Genomic DNA, 21,504 nt, shown 5'->3' with positions numbered 1-21,504 from the left:
CGTTCGGCCAGCCCTCCATTCCCACCACTTATCCTCTCAGAGAGGGCTGCAGGATCCCTTTTYCAAGCAGATGAGATTTCAGAGTCTTATAGACATCTAACTGCTGCTCGGGCTGAAGGATCAGTAGCTGCTTCAGCAGTTTGCTGGGATTTGGACCCCTATCAACAACAAAGAAGAAAACATCTCCATCAGAAATGGTTCTAAAGAAAGTTTGAGAGAGCTTTAATTTTTTCTCTTGCTGCCCAAACGCTTTCTTCCCTTTTTTGGGGGTCCCAAAATAGAGCTTGGCTTACTCCACGAATCCCCCCAAGATTTCACAGTGGTTTTAGCTGTGAAAACATTCTCCCCAGCTGAACCTGGACACAACCAGGGAAGCTCCTCCCRTGTCCGCTGCCTGTGGAGACACTTTAGGACAAACAGAAGATTCACCGATTCATTCTTTGCCACTGAAGTCACATCACTCATAACAAGATTTTTTTWAAAATACCTGTTGATGGATAAGCTGTGGATTGGCAAAATAAACGTCAAGTTTGTCGGGTTCGGTAAGAAACCCAGCAATTAAACCAAGATTCTGTAAATAACAAAATTTTCAGCTTGGCTTTCAGGTAGCCATTACATTCAATCAGTCACMCGCACACGTGTAGATGAAGGTTTTAAGTTGGGCTGAATATGAAGCWAGGAATCTGCAACCAATTCAGTAGCTAATAATTATTTACTCATAGGCATTTATGAAAATTAAGGGCATTTATGAATTCTGATACTGGCTGCCCCAAGGAACTCGAGTGACCAGCTCTAGCACAACTGTCATTCCAATGATTTCTTTTTAAAAGTCGGTGTGGTCCAGGGAAGATGGGCAGTATTTTCAACAAGCTGTGTCCTCTCTTTAGTCATTGTATCTTTAATAGAAAGGCAATTAATGGTACAGAACAGGACACGTGCAGAAGTTTGACAGAGCCCCCAGGAAGGGTTGGGTAGCTGGGATCACAAAAGGCCCCTACGAACCGTATGAAGCTGGTGATGTAGACGTGAACAAAGGTGGCCATGAGGTACTGGCAGTCAAAGCGATCCATTATCCCGCCGTGCCCAGGAATYGTGTCGGCAAAATCCTTTCCGGGGGGAAAAGGAAAGTCACGGTTAGCGCCGCCCGCGACCCGCGCGAAGGAAGCGGCGCCGCGAGAGCAGCAGCAGCCGCARGGGAGGCCCCGGCGCGGGCGCCGCTTCCCGGTGCTGAGGCCCCGTCAGCGAGAGCCTCCGCCTCGGAGGCTGCAGCTGCAGGCACAGGGCTCGGAAGAGGCTCCAGGACGGAGCGGCCTGGCCAGCGTCCCCGCCGGCGGCAGCAGCGGCTCTGAGGGCGGCCTCGCCAGGACCACTCTGTGCGCGTGTGCACGGGAGCCAGGCAGCCGCCTCCGGGGCTGCTCCTTTCGTGCCTACGCAGCACCAAACACCTCTACTGCTCGGTGGTCTTTGTGGTGGCTGCAGCAGGCTTATCCCAGCGAACATGTATTTGCAAGGCAAGTGGCAACCTGAGAAGTCCTTTTGCTGTTCAACACTCCCTTGGAAAAGTGTGTTGCCAATTCACCTGCCTGCTTTTACTGACCTCCTGGCACACATCACACAAAAGCATGAAACATGCATGCAATATAAATACACTTAATCAAAACTAGGTAGGGAAAAAACATTTATCATTTCTAAATCTTCTGATGCAAACCAGGCTCAGAAGATGCTTTTTATGGTCCCCAAGATGCCCTTGACGTAGCTCTGTCAACAAACCCAGCATTACGAATCCTTTCGCTCATGCCTGCTGGGTTGTGGACTCTCTCAGGAGCAGCCTGCCTGTGGTCACACGAGGAGGATGTTTCATGCACTGCCAGCAAGCCCTGCACTGGCGCCAGCCACCGCAGCTGTGAGCAGCGCCCTGCCTCCTCCCGAAGCCCTCCCTGGGCGCGTACAGGCCTGCCAAGCACGTGCCAAAGCGGTGCACGCGGGGAGCAAGAGCAGTCAGCAACAGGCACCGCAGCGAGGCGGGCGGACGTCTCGCGCCCCAGTGAGCCCGACGTGTCCCCATCCGCGTGCGACACCGATGCTGTTGACACAAGCCACTCAGCCAGCRCTTGAGGGGAAACTGCAGTATGTGACTGCCAGGTGGCTACAGGTCACTGGTCATCTTAAAAACACTTGAGCAATATCCCGCCTTGTTTGCCTAAACCACCTTGGAGACATGATGTGGAAGAGTAAGTCTCAATGAAAACAGGAAAATAAAGTCCTAAGTTGCCAACACTGAGTCCTGTGTTGATTACAGAGTTTTAAGAATAACGCATAGAGACAGCTGATAAAACAAGGCCCGGCTACTTGAGCTAATAAACAACTTCAACATCTCATCTTACTAGGAAGACTGTCACTGCAGTATCACTGCAATCGATGAGCTCATCCCCGTACAGAGCTCCAAGAGGACAGGCCAAACAAAAGCAGCTCCCGGGAGGGAGCACTCACCTTGATTTTGAAAGCTCTTTTAAACCCACTTGCAAAGAATCCTCCAAACGGGCCGATGAGAGAGGCGAAGGTTGCCAGCGCGATGCTGTGCATCTGAAACGGGTACATATTCACCGACTCCTACGAGGAAAACAGCAAGCAAAGCATTGCAAAAGGCTCCAACATTGCAGGCACTTTAGCTCAAGTACTTCCGAGCAGCGCTGTCACACTGGGCTGTAAAGCAGCTGACTTCCCCGAGCTGAGGCAATTTACTTAAAGAAAGGAGGAGCACGGACACACTGGAGGCTACTGCGGAAGGCTTCCAGTTATGGGAGCAGTGTGGAGCGTTCCAGGCTGCTGGAATGGTGAGACATTCTGGATAAATGTTGTATTCAGCGGACAATCCACTAGTTAAACACACATATATCATCACGAGCTTTATAACACACCACGGCACTCTAAGCCTTCCTCTGCTCTGCTTAGCCAGTTTCCTTCCTGGCATCTCACATTTCCTGCAGAGGAAGGAACTTTCCACGGTTTCCCGGATAATTCTGAAGAGTAAGCGGCCGAATGCTCTAAGYAAACTGTTCACCTTCATTCAACTATCGCGGTCACTCAGGTGCTCTCAGGAGACAGGTAGGAATTTAGCATCAATTTCCCATACTGACACTTACACTGTAATAGTAAGAAATAAAGAAATAGAAGCTTTGCCTCCATTAATACTTTTGCCTTTGCATTTAAACCTATATTGTTCCCCTCACCTTGTCCACAGGCTTCAAGTTGGCTTTGATCTGTTAGGGACTTGGAGAGAGGAAAGGTCTCCRTGCCAGCAGGTACCTGCCTGCCTTCCTGACAGATTCGAAACAAGGGAGATAATATTTTTGTTTTTGCAACTTACCTTTGAGCACTTCCAAGGCAGGGACACTAAGTTCTGCCTTTGAGGGAATGCTCTGCCGGGCTCTTCCCGGAGCTGCAGCTGGGAATTCCCAAATCTGACACTCCGCTTTGCATCACGGCCAGCACTGCTTATCTTTGCAAATACTCTGGGCAGCTCTTTGGAGACAAGTTTGCTTGGGGCTAACTAGTCACGGGGTCAAACAGAAACCTTGTTTTGACTTGGCGCACTAGGAAGGTTATTTTGCTGGGAAAAACACAAGGCTCGACATATCTTGCACCCAGCAAGAAGCCTCCCAGGCTGACGCCTGGCTATATTCCTGAGAGGGAACAGCAGCAGCTGAATAATAGAAGGAAAAAAAAAAAAAAAAAGAAAAAGGTGACTGCAAAAATAAGTGAATTGAATATAACCTTTTTTTTTTTTTTTTAAGGTGGTAAAAGTGATTTTGTCCTCAAAGGACTTCTCAGAGTTTGGCCAAAGGGAGCCAATAGAGAATGGGAAACTGTCACCTTCTTCCAGGGTTAACTGATGCCTGTTAAACTATCCTAGAGCTGGGTCACATTCTCTTCCCTTGTCCTTTACTGCAATGCACAGCATAGCTGGACAACACACAGGGCTGCTCTTTGCTCAGCTCACAGTTTGGAAGTCTTCTTATTAAGTTTATAACTGAATCAGCAGCCCCACAACCTCAGCCCTCGGAATAACGACACTCCTTCGGAGTGAACTAAGAGCTCCTTTTAGATGTAGCCTTGCTTTCAAGGAAAAGCAACTGTAGCCATTCATTCCCTTTAGGCTCCGTTTTTGCAAGGGACTACTGCAACACTGACCTGAGCTGGGGGCTTGTTACGGCAACCCTATGGACTTGCTCCATGAAATACTAAAGCTGACCGGGGTAGTGCCTGCTGTCTYGCTTGGTGGGCTCTGCCCATGCTCTGGGCTGAACCACAGCACAGGAGTGACACAGAAGGGGCACTGCTAGCAAGCGGGTTCTGTGTTTATCATCTCCTCTCTGCCCTAAGGGAAAGGCTGCGAGAGGCTGCTGGATTCCTGTCAGGCATCCTCTTCCCGGCCCAGTTCCTCTGGAGCCTGTGACGCAGGAAGCGCCGCTTTTCCTAGTGCCGTGACTGCMGAGCTGCTTCCTGACAGGTAAGGGGACAGATCACGTGGAAGAATTTGTGAACTGGGTGCAAGGAGAAGGGTGGGTGACTAAATGACATGGAATTAGTGCCAATTAGTGTCATTAGARTCTTCTTCAGCCAACAAGTAGTGGCATTAACCTGCAGGATGCTGTTTGACGAAGCAGTCAGTCCAGCCCAGGAGCTGCAACCGAGTGGAGTCCTCAGAGCCCRTTACCCGGGCTGAACAAACCTCTGCTGGTGCCCCACAGGAGACCCCGGCTGCTCCTGCGCGGCGCCGCACACGCACGACGGGTGCCATCCTTACCCTTTCGAGCCTTCCCAGCCGAAACCTTTCTAAAAAAGAGGTTTCACAAAAAGGTAAAACTGGGAAACAGAGTTTCAGTATTAAGTGAAGCCTTGTTTTTCCCTTACCCATCCCAACACAGCCTGAAGCAGCGGTGGCACCGAGTACTTCTTCATCTGGAAGAGCTCTGAAGGTTCGCACTCGGTCACAAATCTGTTGGTTTCGCTATTATATTCCACCGGGCAAACGAAGTACTGGTGTTGAGCCAAAAAATAGGAAAACTGGAAAGCAAAAGAAGAGGAGAGATACACGTTTGTTGTTCAGATCAGAATGAGGCTCTAATGGATGACCCGTCAAGCCAAGGAAAATGAAAAATCCCTGTGGTAAGAGAGACACTTCCCTAGGTTAGAGAAGGTCCAAACAAACCAGCAAGCACGGGCACTCAGTACTTGAATCTCAGCTTGCTTTTCTTATCTCACATTTGCATTTACTTTCCATTTCTGCATTATAAATAAAAGAAGTCCCAAAGCATTAGCCACCGTCAATGAGCTGTTATTTCTTTACAGTTTACTTTTCAATTAAAACAAATTTGACYGGCCTTGGTGATAAGCTACAGGTACGAGCGGTTACTTAATGCTGTTATTYTCTGTAGGCACGTCATCAGTTTAAACTACCGGCCTAAACGTATAGGTATCCTACCAGGAGAATCCATACCACGAAGTACATAACACAAAAATGCCATTTTAGAAAGCATGAAGAATGCAATCAAATAGAGGCAATTAAGAGATAGAGAAGCACCTATCAGATAAAATATTTCTAGCAGCAAGAGAGAAACTGTTTAAAGAAAATCCTTTGGYTACTTACAATGAATCCAAATATCACTGTAGAAAAGAAGCCTCCAATGAATCCTTCCCAGGTCTTTTTGGGAGACAACTAAGCAAAAAGAGACAACATAACTCATCAGTAAAGTGGAGTTTTATTTTATTTTTCTGGGTCTCATTTACTAAAGTTGATCTATTTGGGTTTTCAAAGGTTGTCTGTGAAATACCAAACGTCACCAGCTGAAGATCCATTTATGATCTTTAGAAACRGGAGAAACTACTTTATCAACTATGCCTAATATTCAATACAACTAAAAGTATTCCATAAATATATTGCTGGAGAAATAAAGAAAATACTGTAAACTAAAAATGAAGTAAATACCTTGATTAACGGAGTTCTGCCAAAGAAGAAGCCAAAAATGTAAGCAGTAATATCATTGCAGATGACACTTGAAATTGGAACCAGAAACCTACACAGAAATATAGAGAGTTTCAGGGAGAAAAACAAAATGTTGCCRAAGTTTAAATGCAGGACAGAGTAACTTAAAATTTATACAACAGCCTTCTCATTTAGGAAATACTTATYAAAAAAATAAACCCATGCTATGTTCAACTAGTAGTTGCCTCATATGCAACATATTTAGCTCTACTGTTTTAAATATTTAGCCAGTCAAGACTGGTAGAGATCCACACGAATTCCAAGTGTAATATCTGAATTTGGCAAACGAACTTAAACCTGAATGGGCTGACATTTTCTATCAGACTTGACCGCTGATGCTACCGCTATGAAGAAAGCAACAGAAATAAATACATATTAACGCGATTGGTAGCATCAAAGTAAGCCAAATCATAATATAGGTCAGCAAAGCCTGACCTAAAAAGTTTCTTTTCCTTTTCCTTAAAGYACATCTTTCCTGCAATCAGCTCCACAGTCATAAACACATCGGGAAAATCAAGAGGGGTACATAAAATACTATGTACTCGCAAAACACAGATTTTCTTCCACATACTTGCACTGGATTCCTCAACCGCTAAGTTCAACTCTTTCTATTTGGGTAAGGAGTGAGGAAATCCACCCTGTGGGCTGCACTCCGGAGGCACTGAACCTCATCTGCCTCCTCACAGTTGAGTACAAGCTGGATGTGGGCATTAAGATGACCAAACAACATCCAATATTTAAACCTATGAATTATTTAAAGCCATTTGAATTGATCTGAACATATGGAATTAAGGGAAACCCACAGTCAGAATTTTCCCATTGTGCAATACAGATCTCGACTCAAGATTRGCACAAGAGACTCCTGAGCTGTGGCAGGAAAGGGCTGCCTGCTCTTATTTTAGCTGAACTCCATTTAAATGAGTCGTATAACATTAGCATTGAATGACACTTTGCTTGCTAAAATTATCTCACTTGCTTGCTGAAATAAGCTCACATTTTTGAAGATATTGGGGAAAAAAAAAAAAAGAGCTTTTTGGTTTTTCAGCTCTCTCCCCATGAGGACGCCGTTTGCTTCCAGCCAACTGAAGGGCCCCAACGACGGAGCTCAAGCGACAGAGCACCGAGCACACTGGAGCTCACCCACGACCCCCAGAGAGCTGCTGGCTATTCGGGAATTCGGCACCATCCCTCTTGGCTTACACTCCTGTCTAACAAAGCGCTCCAGGAACCTCCTCAGTGCACGTGCAAGCAGCCCCAGGCCCTGCAGAGGATGGAGCCCTGTGCCACCCTGCACACCGGCTGCCACCCGAGTCCAGGATCCTGCCCCTCATCCTGCCCCTCCTTGCTGCCCACAGCCCCGTTCCCCTCGGCCCGGACGCTCCTTTGCGTGGTGCCCGTTTCACCGTTATTCACCGTTATTCCCTGTGCTGTGCAGAAGCACCAGCCCTGCAAGGCAACACAACCAGGAGGCAGTTCAGTGCGGGCCCCTTACCAGATCATGCCTTCAAACAGATTTTGGATGACAAGATGAGATTGAGTTACAGTGATCAGCAAAGTGACATGAGTCCATGCGAACTGTTAACAACGCAACAACACAACAGTTAGTGAAAACACACACCAGATCACCCTGCTCCCTACCGCTCTGCGCGCGCCCGGGGCTGCCGAGGCAAGAGCAGCGCTCGGGACCAGCCGGGGTGCCAGGGGACATACAGGATAGCGCCAGGTAGGGGACTTCTTAGGGGCTTTGTCTCAAACCAAAACCCGGACAAACCCCACAAGTTTTTTTCCTCCCCATCATGTTGCTTCACCTCGAGTTGTTACTTATTTTCAACGTGCAGTTTAAGGTCTGATTTGATAAGACAACCCTTCAGCATGAAAGAAACAAAGAAATGGCAGGCAAAGTGATACTCTGCACATATGTGCAGTGGACAAGTTAGAAGTGTAACGTTAAGATGGCAGTGAGGAACTCATGAACGTCATGCTCCAGCGTCACGCAGGGGCCAGGACAGAACAGCAGCCCTTTCATGAAACACGACGTCTCTAAGGCTGGGATGAGCAGAAAGAAAAAAGGTAATTTGTGTGTGTGGTTGTTGAAAGCRCCAGTCCTGCCTTTGGGAGCACACGCGGCTGGTGTTCACTCTGCAGCAGCAGCGCACGCTGAAGGAGGCGCCAGCAGAGCTTGCACACGAAGACTGGCTTTTGCGGGCACTTAGGCATCAAGAGCGGTTATTTGCCCAGGCATCGCTGGAGGGAAGCACCCTAAACGTTGGGGGCTCTGCAACACTCAGAGCGCTGGGTGTGAGCTRCTAGAGCAGCTTCCCTAGGGCAGCCAGGTGCTACTGCTGTAGTTACGAAAGCTTGAGAAGGCTCAAAGCAGGGGCCAGAACTGCCCCAAGGTTTCTGATAGGCCTGCTCTGCTGGTTAATTACAGCTTCTCTGCAGCAAAATTTCTGCTGCCAAGGCATGAGTTTGGGAGAAGCGGTTAAAATCAAACGGCTATTGATTTTATTGGCTCGTGAGACATGTGACTGGACACCACCTTTTCTTTCTGCCTTCCTCTTTCAGGAGAAGCAGAGAATAAAAAGGAAGGGGAGGGAATCCAAGCATCTCCYTTGTGCCAATTTGAAGATGTGTTTGCGAGACTGTATCTCCTAGAAAACTGCCTCTCCCAGACCAGTGAACTTTCCCAGCAAGCAGGGCACATTCTTCTGAGGGAGAAGCTGGTTTTTATGCTCTTAAAGTGCTCAGCCAGGTCCTAGTCACTAATCAGGAATGCTCAGTGGTAAAACGCTACTTCAAGAGCTACAGAAACTAGGTGCAGTCCTGGGACTTCGGTCGTATTAGGAGAGAGGCTCGAGTTGTTGTTTATCTACTAGGCTTTTTATCAGGGGACCAAACGCTGGAGACAGAATCAGTTTAACAGGCTGCTAATCCATCCAGGCCCAGCAGAACACAATACCAGAGTACACAATAAAACACACTAGCAGCCTATTGCCATAAGTAGCAGTGTCATTTTCTGTACATGGGACCTCGCAAGTTATAGCTTTTATTCACTGYGAAATGCCACGTTGTGAAACATCAATAAACAAGGTGAGGAGAACCCGGACAGGCCAAGGAGCCTTGGATTGACATTACTGAGAGCTGAGCATCTTTTTTTCTCCTGTCTTCCAAGCTATTTTATGGGGATAAGGACAGGGCAGGTTCTAGCGATTCCAACAACGAGGCAAGCGGCYCCAGGGACGCGGGCGATACCCACCATGTAGAACTGCAGGCGATAATGTTTCTTCACTAAACTCAGAACAAACATGCAGAAACCTGCAAAACAAAGCAGGGGTGACTTGCACAGACTCATATTTAATTACCAGGAAGCAGGATATGACAGGAGTTCTTTTCTCTCAAGCATGTTTTAATCCCTCAACTTTTAGAGCCACCTGCAGTCAGGGGATATACAGGATGACTTATTCTCATCAGAAGGGATTCATTAACATTAGTCATCATGTCCCTTTCATGAATCTAACATTAAAGGCCCCTCACAGCCATCACTTTTTAGGGTAGGAGACCACCACCTATAACAAGTATTGAAAGGCAGAGGTCAACACGCTTGTTTTTGAAGGGTTAATGGTTTTCCTAGGTTATTCCCATAYCCTGTGGCCCAGAAAGACACAGGGTTGCAGGCAACCAAAGGCAGAGGCGCAGACGTGGGGGAATGCAAGTGATGCAAAGAAACCTCACGCCAGCTGATTGCACCGTCCCGCCTGCGCGCCCGGCAGGCACCAGCTCGGAAGCGGTAGCAACCAGTTCCTCTAATACCCTCTTGGGCAACACCTCTCACCTGGGCAGGTAGTTATGAGGTAGGTAAAAGAAAGGAAGCTGGAATTGTTATTCCTGTTTTATTGACGGGGAATCTGAAGCAATTTGGCCAACGCCCTCTAGCCAGAGCAGCTGCAGAGTGAGGAACAAAACTCTGTCTTGAGCTTAGGCCCAGCTGTCCCTCCTGTCCAGCAGGCTCACCTTCCCCTTCAGCTGACCTAAAGCCATTTTAACTGCACTTCTGTAGATTGTAATTACTTGTTCAGAAAGCAATATGCCAGAGGACAGATGCCTKTGGTTCTTTTTCCTATGGGAGAAGTTTTAAAAACACTCTCTCTCTGGAACGTGAGGAAAATTTAACCTGCTTTGCTGTCTGAATTACCTTGCAGACCAAGTAAAGCTTCAGGTGCTTTGCAAAACAAATTTCCAATCTAGAAGTACATCTTATTCCTGCAGAGCTGGCAGGACACTTGCACAACAAGGCTTCACTCCAGCAGAGCAATTAAACCTGCACGGCATCTCYGTGGATACCACTCACACTAAAAACTATTCATATATAGTATAATACTACTCATATTCAAGCATTGAGTGCAGCTATCAGAAGTAACTTATGCTGCCTGCTAACGAGCAGCATTAGCTTGACTTGCATCTATGTTTTTATGCTACTTTATTCTCGGTGAATGTTGGATTACTAAAATTCGGATTAATCTTGTCACAAGAAAAAAAAATGGCAAAATGACCACAAACAGAGTGGAAGGAAGAAGCCAAAGCAGAGAAAGCTGCGGAGTGTGAGGGGAGGTTGTTCAAATCCAACCTACAGAAACCAATGCAGCACAACGTTCTCCCACCTCTGAGTTCTTACACTTACCCGCCAGATAGAGTGCAAAAGATATAAACCTGTGGTAACGGATTAGGAACTGAAGCTGCTCTCTTCTCTGGACAAACGTAGCAAAGTAATCGGCCACGGTCTCGCCATAAAAAAAGTAGTTCACACACAGCAAGAAGTACCTGCAACACAGAACACACACATAGAGTTGTGTACTATTTTTTTAAAACAAAATGGTAAATCTTTTAATGCGGTTCTTTAAAAAAATATAGAAAAATCATAAATTGGAAAATACTTGTGATAAAAGACTAAATAAATATCAAGTTAAGTCTTTGGTACTTCTGCCTCCTCTGACAAGTCAGTTCTTGCAATTAAGATCTTCCAAAGCAACTTACATTAAAAAAAAACACTTTTTGAAGAGGGATACAACTTGAGCAACACCTTCATACTGAGTTACAGCGTCGGATACTCCACACCTATTCAAGTCTTTTGCAGGTTTTGATCACTAATTGTCAGCCCAAGTACTGAGCATTACCCACACAAACAATTCTGCCTATGTTTTCCTGTATACAGCATTAAAAGGATCGTGTGTGGTTGCTGCCCTGCAAGCACAKAGAAAGCCCTTGCCTAATTAACTCTCTGAGGTTCTCGGGCAGTTTCAAGACAACTCCTCCTGAAGGATCTGCCAGGGAGGTATCTTGAGTCAAGACTTTGCAGGGCGAAGCCGCTTTAGATCCTCAAATGCAAAGGCAGCAGCAAAGAAACACTCAATCTAACCCAGGAAAAGATGCACCCAAGGAACCTACTTTCCAGCTTGTCACTGAGGTCAGGCACGGAGCAGCTGCAAKCTAAGACAGCCTGGCTCTCTGGGTATCCTTAGACAAGGCAGCGCTCGCTGCTTATTCCTCCCGGTCTCCCATGGGTGCTAGAGCTCGTTTTTCAAGGCTGCACATCTCTGAACATGCCCAGGAGCTCCGGGATCAGGATCYTCTCAGCTCACTGAAATGTCTCGTTATTTACTCTCAGGGACAACACTGAAAGGAGCTGTGATTTGGCCAAAATAAAGAAGCGGATCCTGAGTTTCGCCTAGGGAAGCAGTGGTGGTTAACGCAGCAAGTGGACAAAGCAGCTGCTTCCCTCTCTCCTTCTGGAAAACTGGCCAGGCAGGTGAATCATTCCAGCCCAGTTTTGCTCTRGCTGGAGATCCAGAAGCCACAGGACAGAGCAGGCAACAGACCTGCAGGAGGTGACCAGCAGGGAACTGAGGAGAGTGTGTGGAGAGCTAACAGCACGAATCCACCCCTCGCCACAATARAAATACTTCTAGAACTGAAGCAGCAACACAGTAAGAGACAGGGAATAACTTGAATGTCTCAATTTATATAAAACAAAGAAACAATAAACACTGGACAAGATGGAAGAATYGTGTCCTCACGCACTTCAGATACTGCACGTGCCCTGTACCTTCCTTAAATGCACACTCSAACCAAAAAGCCTTTATTTCTCCTCAGAAACAGAGGTAACTGCCCTGGTTCTGTTCAGCTGTGCATAGACAGCACATAGTCACAAATATCTGGAATTTGCCAGAAAAATGAATTCAGTCTTCTCACTTTCAGCAGACCCCACAACCCTTCTGTCTTTATGCAGCCTTGTGATTAAGCACAAAATGTGAAAGGATTTAAAGGTATATATGATCATATTACTTTTTATGAGATTATGTGTCTGTGGGCGTGCAGAAAAGCCTTTCAAGTTTTAGGTGCTTATTCAATTTATTTCTTATGGAGGATTAATTGCCAAGGAACCAAAGCAGCAAGCAGGTAATGCAAATTAGGTAATTATTTGGMGAGGCACAATTTTAGATAGCATATATGTGCTGAATTCCTACTAAAGTATATAGRTATACAGACATATATGTGTATTTACACCAGGAAAATAAACATTAAAGCAGTAGAAGGGCCATTGACTAGTCCCAGCTCACAAATAGAAGACAACTGCAGGATCCTGCACCACAGGAGAGATGTCAGGGTTTTGTTCTGCACATTTCCTACGAAGCTCTCCTGCCACCGTGGTGGGATATGAAGGCTACCAAGGTTTGTCTTTCAAATCTCTTGCTACTCACCAGCTCAGGGATCTAAACCACGGCAGGTCGTATGAGTGATAGACTCTGTAACCTATAGTAATGATTTCATGGAAACACTTCACTTGGATGCTTAGGACCTAAAAGAGAAGAGAAAGAAAGAATTATGTAGCTGTGCTGCAGTTGACCCTTTGAGGCAGTGAGGAGTACTGCAACCTGCATTAAAATCATTGCAAACTGCAACTCCACACGGACCTCAGACAACTTCAAAGAGAGGTCAAGGCAAATTAAAGCTTTCTTGAAGACCCTCCCCAAAAACTGGAAGCATGAGGCCTGCTGAGAAAAGGAATGCCGGGCTAGCTGTAAGCCTTCAATCATCCAACAAGGGAAAGCTCAGGACTTTTCTTCACCAAAACAGTTGGACTGTGGCAAGTCAGAAGTATCTCCTGTATAAAATACAGGCTCTTCCAGTTCTTTTGGCTCAGACTTATTTTTACATTCAGCTTAAAAGGCATCTACAGTATCCAAAGGGAAAAACGCAACACAACTCGGACACCCAGGTCTTCGACTTGCAAGCGTCTCATTAGCAAGCGTGCCCAATGCTGCTAATTAGCACTGACGACTGGCAGCTTGTCCAAGGGAGCTCTGAGCATCACATCTCCACGGCCTTCCCTTGGTTTTGCTGATTCGCCCCTTCTCGGCTGCCAGCTTGGCCCCCCAAGGCCTGCGTGCCAGCTTGGCCCAGCCCCAGGCAGGTGAGGGCATCCAGACTTGGCATCCCTTCCCGGACAGGGCCGAGGCCCGGCACGTTGTGGAGGCCACGCGCGGGCACTGCAGCAACGTGCAGCACAGGAGGACAGGGGGGTTCAAGGCACGAGCGTGACAAAACTGGGGCCGATTCCGGCAAAGTAAAATCATTCATCAACACAAGTCCTTTGGCTCCACTTATTATTTTTTAAACGCTCTCTAAGTGAATGTCAGAAGTGTCAAAAGATAATATTAGATGATTGAATTTGTGGTTTATGGTGCAAGAGATGGGTAACKATGTATGATTTTAACTACTTCTTGGTTCAACTGCAGGCATAAGCAAAGCTATAAGGAAACTCACAGTATGCCATTAATATAYGGAAACACAAGACAAGTGGACTGCTTGCTTTTGGTTCCAGTTGTCCCCATTCTGGAAGTGCTATAGACTATTAAAAGCAGAACTGGGATAGGGGAGTAAATATAGACTCTCTATATATTTTTTTAGATAAATATATATATGTATATTTATATAGACATATATATATTTAGACATAAATATATATAAATATATTTATAAATATAAATATATTTATAAATATTTTAAAAATATTTATATATATATATTTATATATATAAATATATATCTATTTAGACAAATATATATATTTATATATTTACTATATATAAATATATAGTTTATAGTTTATATATTTACTATATATTTATATATAGTAAATATACTTATAGATAAATATAATTTATAAATATTTTTATAGATATATATTTTTACAGATAAAAATAGATATGCATGCTCTCCGACCCTTAATTCTTTAGTAGTATATAAAATAAGAAAAAAGAAAAGGAGACAGGCTATATGCACACTATTATTACGGTATTTGATCACTTCACAACTTAAAAATGTATTTTACCTCTGTACTTCAGGGGCAGATCTAGCTCTGTTTTCCAGAAAGCCCAAAGCCAAACGCAGGAAAATGACTGAGGAAAGTCCTTCAGGACCAGTTGCAGCTAACAGACACTTCCTATTAAATAGGAAGTGGTGGAAACTGGGCTAGCAAATGGATGAGAGTAGTTTTATGAACTTGAAGGTAAAAATTGTTAAAGTTCCCAGACTAAAACCTATTTAAAATAAGTAATTGAAGTGTGGAAGATGTCATTTAAACACACAGCCCAAACTGGATTCTGTTCAGCGTTTTCCACAAATATTTCTATGCAAATAAATACAAGGCAAAAGTTGTTTGAATGGCTGTGCAGTTTGATGCACTGATAAAAGTTTTACAGGTGAGAAATGTTTTACAYGTAAGAAATGAAGAGATTAGTCTCGCACAGAAGACCACATTGAAACAAACTTACCAGAAGCATCAGCATAAATGACCCCAAGTATATGATCAGAAAAAACAYCAAAATCATAGCTAGAGTTAGAATTCCCCGAATCCACCAGTTTTTCCATCTGTAAAGATACGAGAATAAAAAGCAGCCAGTTATCAATTAAGACAAAGGCAACTTCCTAGACTAATAAAGCATACTACAAACTGTGGTAATGCCACAAAATTTGTTGCTTATTTAATAAAACCCACAGCACAGGAAGTTTTACCCTACACTGCATTTGTAGGTCTSTCTGCTGGCTTCTGCAAGGCTTGGGTATATAATATAAATTGCATACTGATTTCCCAAGGTAAGCATCAAGGATGCAGGATACGAGTATTTGTCTTTTGAGCTAGTTCTTCAGTATATAACCTATCCCACATGGACAACATTCCATGGGATTACTGAAAAACAAGAAATGCCGATAGGCAGGACCAAGGAAATGTTCTGTATTTAARGAAAGCACAAACTACAACTATAATGAACAGGAAAAATGCAACAGGAATTTGATCCATTAGTCTCCATGAACGCAGCAATCACCATGAGTATCTTTTTATCCAGTTGTATAACCACACAGCAATTTGCTACCCCTTAAGTCCCTGTTATAAAAACAGGGAATTAGAAAGTCCCTGTTGTCTAACAGGGAGTTAGGCAAAGATGGGAGAACAAAATGAACATGGTTTACATGTAAGAACTAGGTTGTATTTAACTGAAAAGTTGTAAATGGAAAAGCTGGCAAAAATCAAAAGCCACAGAGTTCAGCAGACAGGATTTGTACTTCTTTTCCTTTCACAATTAACCTCTGATTAAGGCTGAAAGGATGAAGCCAATGTATTACAACCACACGGAAACATCTTCTGGAGGTCAAACCCAATTAATATTCTTTAGCCCATTTTACGGCAATGCTTAAAGGAAACAATCACAAACGGTGAAATAACTTTAGTGATCTGTATAGAAATGCATGCAGTGGGTTGTCTTTAGATATTATGCCTAAAATATGAATATAAAATAATATAAATCAGATAAAAAGGACTATTCAAGCATAAATCRATTCATCTTGATTTTAAATAATTTTTGGTTTTCACGAGTATGACGTGGAAATCAAAACTGTGATGTGATCTGTAATAATTTTACTCCACAACTCTGAAATTTGAGGACTTGTTTGTTGTACTGTACCTGGCGGACAAGCCGGACAGGGCCCTTTTGAGGATTTCTGGCGTGCTGTCTGTTGATGGGGGAACATCAGGAACATCTGAATCATTTCTGAGATCCAACTCTCCAAACCTCTCATCCAAATCCACTTCCTGTGGCAAAAAGAAATTAAAAAGGATGGGAAAGTTAGTTATTGCATCAGAAAAGAGCATTCAGAATCACGAGCATTACGTCAGGAAGCGGTAATTCCCACATGGCCATCTTGGCACCTGACTGTCCAAAGTCAATGACTAAATCTGTACTCAGAGATCTGCAAGGAACGGGGCTATGCTGGGGGGACAGAGTTGGGACTAGGAGGTTGTGATGTGTTTTAGGGTGTTTTAGGGTGCCTGGGTGCAGGAGAGGGCTGGGAGCTGGCCAGGGTGCTGCAGGGCCCTGTCCAGGGTACGGCTGCTTGGGGAATCCGCTGGGCTCCAACAGGGATTTCACTTCAGCTCCTTTTCAGTAAACAAGGTTAACTTCTTCTGCATCTCTTAAACCTTCCCTACAGTTAAGTTAAAAGCAAACAAAGAAAACAAAAACAAACAAACAAACAAGCTCTAAACCAAGTCAGTAGCTGTGTCTCTGGGCACACCAGGTCGCAAAACGCCCATCCAACAACCACCAATTTCATACAATTTTGAGAAGTCTCMCAGTCAAACCTGGACTTTCATTTTCACAAAATGAAAATCATCTTAGGGGGTTAGACTTCCTGGTCTCCAGAGGTCCCTTTCAACCTCAACCATTCTGTGATTCTKTGAAGGTGGTGTTTTACATAGGCCAATACGATGTAGGATTTAAACCACATGCACTATTTGTTTTACACTCCTATTAAACATACACCATGGAAATTCTGAATTCTGGCCATCTCTTCAATAATTTGCCCTAATCAAGAAAAATGAAAAATATTCACTGCAGATGAGGTGTTGCAGAGCTAAAGACACGAGAACTGAAATTATCTGCTCAGTAAGGTACCTTATGATCAGGGTGAGCCCTACTCCACAGTAAAGTTTCTCAAAAGGGAATTTCTTCTGCAATTTATCTAAAGACAATGTGAAAAAGAGGAATAAGGCAGCTGGACTGCATCAACCTTGTTCTTCTTTCCCACTGCTGAAGCTGAACAAACACAACTTAGCACATTTTGCCACTTCTAAGCTTGACGTTTCCTACGYGAAGCAGCAGGGAGTAAGTCAGCAACTATCTTGAACTTCCCGTTGTTAAGTTACCTCAGGAATGACCTTGAACACTTCATTTTCCACTTAATTGCTTTACTGGTCACAAACATTTCAGGAATAAGGAAGTTCAGTTGCCAAGGCAGAAGCCAAGGAGGAAGCTGTTGATATAAACCAGTTAATTGCCTTTCGCAGCACCACGTGGTGCCAGAACCCAAGCACTGGGGGGCAAGTTTTTCCTCTCGCAAATATGAATTGTGGGGTGTTTTTATTATTATTATTTTACGTGATTGACTGTACGTGTTTCTCTTCATAGCCATGAACCTCAGCAATCACACGTGCCATTTAGGGGGGTTAGCATGAAACCAGGCAGCCCTTCCTCTTCCTGCTGCTCTCCAGGTTCAGGCCCTGTTGAACACGCAGGAATAACCAGGCGGTGGCAGGGGCTGGCACTGAACGCCTGCAGCTTTCAACTCATGCACTGCAAGGTCTTCAAAGGTTAAATGGAAACCACTGCCTTTCAACCCCAACTCCAAACGAAATGCTTGATCCAGCGTATTTCCATTCTTCTCTATCATTCCCAAGTTGCAGGTGACAAAGCCTGGCACACGAATTATATATTTAATTCTTTTTCTTCGCTCCAGGCCTCTCAGGGAGGGAGCAGCAGGGCAACCACCCCRCTGTAGCTCCCACACAAACTTCTTGCCCTTTCCTGCTTCATCCCAGCTACCAGAGCACAGCCACGTACAGTCACACAGAAGAACAGACGTGTCAACCTGTCTTCCTGKGGACAGAACTACGCGACTTGGTTCTTGTTTTACAGCTCCTTATGCTGCACGTGCTCCACAKGACAATTCACACGTGCAACGTGAACCATGACCCGAAATTACCCCAGTTGTAGCAACGACCTGTCAGGACTGCATTTTCATTTTAAGAACACAATAAGAAATAGGTGGTAAATATGTGATTGTTTTTCCCCTGGAAATGCAGAGTCACTTGTGTTAGGAGTAGCTGTGAAAATTAAGACAAATGTTTTCCAACAATGATTGTGTAAAAACTTAGCATGTAAAAATCTATTTTGGGACATTTTATTCTACAAGTATCACTTGAGTTTTCTTCTCCATYGTCCACTTTTCTACTCTGCTACAAGTTCTACAATTCAGTCAAGAGTTCACTTGGATGACTCGGTAGTGTATTTAGTTAGATGTACCTCGATATCTTCCTCTGATGTCAAGGCATAAAGCATCCTCAATAACGAAACCCACTTTATTGTTCCAGCAATTACAGCCTGATATGCAGGTAAAAAACACAAAGTGAGAGAAAACAACGGCGCATGTGGAAGCAAAGACTGAAACCTAGAGAGCATCTTCTACCTGCACTAGTCCGAATTCACTACCATTACCAAAAATAAATTTAAAAAAACATGAGAAATTCAAAGAGCTAGCCCTTCAGCTAGCTACGATGCCTGCACCAGACAGTGCAAGCACGAGAGCAGTCTGCGAAGATTAAACCACCTCATTCTCATTTCTAAATTATTGCAAAATAAACAGATGAAATGAAGAAAGTAAAAGATCCATCAGAGACGGACGTTAATGCTCTGCTATAACCATTAGCACCATGGGGATTTTCATGTGGCTCCAAGTGGCTTCAGGAGGTTTCCGAGAACAAAGAGCAAAGTCCCAAGCACAGCTTCACGGGGCTCAGTAATTTGTCTAGTAACAGATTTGCAGGAAGCCCCGTTTTGCAGACGGGAAACGGCTTTTGTGYCCTGCAGGAGGGACCCTGCTCAGGGCTTCTGGGTGGCAAATAATTAACAATTACCCCAGACACGCAGCCGCTTGTCCCCAAGGGCCGGCAGTGCAACAGGCGTCCTACTCTCCAACAACCCTGTGCAACAGAAACACCGCATCAACCACGTTCAAGAGAAGCTAAATGTCTTAAGCATTTGAAAGCTGTGTTACTTCCCTGCCAGGAAAATTCCTTTACAGGAATTTTGCGGACAGTCATCAGCTCTACAAGCTAGCGAGAAGCTGCAGACGCCGACACTAACGAGGACCTTGAGGAAAGAGCTTCCCAAAGTGTGTACCATGTGTGTACAAACACAAGGGAGCCAATTCTACTTACTTCGAAGTCAAGGTTAACAACTATGTTTTGAGTTACTAATAGGAAATTGCATAAATTAGGGAGGGGGAACTGCTACCACTGTACTTAGATGCCCTGGAAAATGAAGCATATATGGATACAGTAATTACGTAGTGAAAAATATCAAATTACATACTGAAAACAGCACCGAAGTCCAAAAACTAGAAGCTACCAGTCATACTTAGTGATCTTGGTTGGAGTTGTTTGGCACAGGGCAGCTCTCTGCTTCAGTAAACAAGGTGCTTTAAAGTGCATCACCATAAGCATCTGGAAAACTGAATGAATTGGGTCGCCATCAGCAGAATAAATCAGTTTCCACGAGATAGGAGACCTCTCAGTTTGCTGCTTCATTATGAATGAAGAAGAGGGAGAAGTTTCTGAGCTACATGCTTAAAAGCAGTGGCCACCCAGTGGGCCACCACTGCCCTGAAAAGAAATTGTGGGCAAAAGGGCAAGTTTCAGTTCCAAATATATTCCATGCAAAATAATTAACCTCAAAAGGGCAAAAGGAGCTGCAGGCTGTAAGGACAGACAACAGCTAGAGCACAAAGTTAAGCATCCAAGAGCACATATAATGTGGTATCTATGAACACTAAGCAGATGATCTGAACCAAAACGTCTCATCGAAYGACCCACCGCACAGGCTAGCCACGTACTTGGGTTCAAAACAGACACGTACACTATGACCCACGGCTGGTAAATCCAGCACAAAGTGCTGGCTTATTTCCCTAGTTGCCTAACTGCACTAAAGATAGCTTAATATGCAAAGTATTTCCTTGATGTCACTTGTTAGTAGTATCATGTGTCASCAAGGGCATCGGTCACAGGTAAGTTAAGCACAGGGAAGAGGAAGAAGGAGAATCCCTCAAATAATCCATCCAAAAACGACGAGGGGAAGGTACTTTAGAAAGAACTTGCCTCCTCTTTAATATCTCAAGCAATAACTGCAAATGCACCCGTATTTAATTTGATTTCCTTCCTATTTTCACAAACATCCCATGTGCTTTCACAGCAGCCAAGTCCTTTGTATTCAGCACCAGCTGAAATCAGACGAAACTCTTGCCTGGACCATCAAACTGCTACAGCAAGAGTGCAGCCTCCAAGAAACATTCATCCCTGGGGATCATCTAGGGAAATCAAAGGTAATTCAGTAATTTCTAGGTCTGATCTTGTGCGTTCAGAAGGGAACAGGCTTTGACTAGGCAGAATTCACTGTAGGAAGCTCGACACGTGCACTCTAGAAACAAACTTTGCCTACAGAATAAAGCAAAACCCAACCGCTGCACAGGCAAATAGGCTGTTAGACTGCCACAAGGAAGCGTATCGACAAGGCAGCTTTAACCCCCTGGTTAAGCGCAGTCTAAATGCTCCCGTACTGGATTTTGGCCCTCAGTGAGGAACAGAAACCTGGCAGCAAGTCTGACCCGCCACACGACAGGGCAGACCCCACACCAGGGAGGACCAAGGGGATTTAAAAAGCGGCCCACTCAAGGGGCCTCCACCAGGTACTTCCAACCCACGCTGGCAACCAGGAGGAGCATCCAATCCACCTTGTGGATCTCATCTCATCCCAGCCACCAGAAGGGGAGCGTCCTGCTGTTTTCACGCAGCTAAGCAGCGCTCGGGAGGCGCTCTGCCTTTGTCCGGCTAAGCCTCGACTGSGGGACAAACAAAAGAATAACGCTCGGGCTGTTTTGCCGCCGTGATGAACCCGCTGCACAGGCCCGGCGCGTCAGGAAAATTAATTAATTAMTTAATTAACAGCCTCGCTCTTGCCCTAGCAGAAACATCACGCTTTCCAGGCCAAGGGTGAGCGCCTACCGCTCCAACAGCCACAAGCCGCGGGCCGGGAAGTGCTGAGGCAGCCTTTACCGGGAGCGGGTCCCTCCTCGCGGCGACACGACTGTCRCCTTGGCCCGGGCGGCCTGCGGAGGCTGCCTCGCCGCGGGGGGGACGGCGACGCAGGGGCAACGACCGGCAATTTCTATCGGACAGATASAGCACACACGTATTTCCACACGTATATATTTTAAGATGCCCCTAGCCGCTCTACCCCGCGAAAAACCCCGGACCCGGGCGGGCAGGGGCCGTTCGGAGGCGGCTCCGCTCG

General features: G+C 45.2%; 1 protein-coding gene across 1 annotated transcript; it reads right to left on the bottom strand.

Moving 5' to 3' along the window:
• Positions 1-28: 28 nt before the first annotated feature.
• CDS1 (CDP-diacylglycerol synthase 1) lies at positions 29-16,187 on the bottom strand. Its single transcript, XM_026044669.1, has 12 exons — positions 16,066-16,187; positions 14,878-14,974; positions 12,802-12,899; positions 10,725-10,864; positions 9,303-9,361; positions 7,539-7,621; positions 5,990-6,077; positions 5,651-5,719; positions 4,915-5,067; positions 2,491-2,610; positions 1,003-1,106; positions 29-158 (listed from the first exon to the last, which is right to left on the bottom strand). Exons 2-12 carry the CDS (start codon positions 14,932-14,934, stop codon positions 29-31), a joined length of 1,101 nt encoding a protein of 366 aa, XP_025900454.1. The 5' UTR covers positions 14,935-14,974; positions 16,066-16,187.
• Positions 16,188-21,504: the final 5,317 nt, after the last annotated feature.

The sequence above is a fragment of the Nothoprocta perdicaria genome, unplaced genomic scaffold, assembly GCF_003342845.1.
Source record: "Nothoprocta perdicaria isolate Ctin4 unplaced genomic scaffold, notPer1 scaffold_376, whole genome shotgun sequence".
NCBI classification, from domain to species: Eukaryota; Metazoa; Chordata; class Aves; order Tinamiformes; family Tinamidae; genus Nothoprocta; species Nothoprocta perdicaria.
The sequence above is the reverse complement of the archived record's forward strand: the minus strand, read 5'-3'. Positions and strand labels throughout refer to the sequence as shown.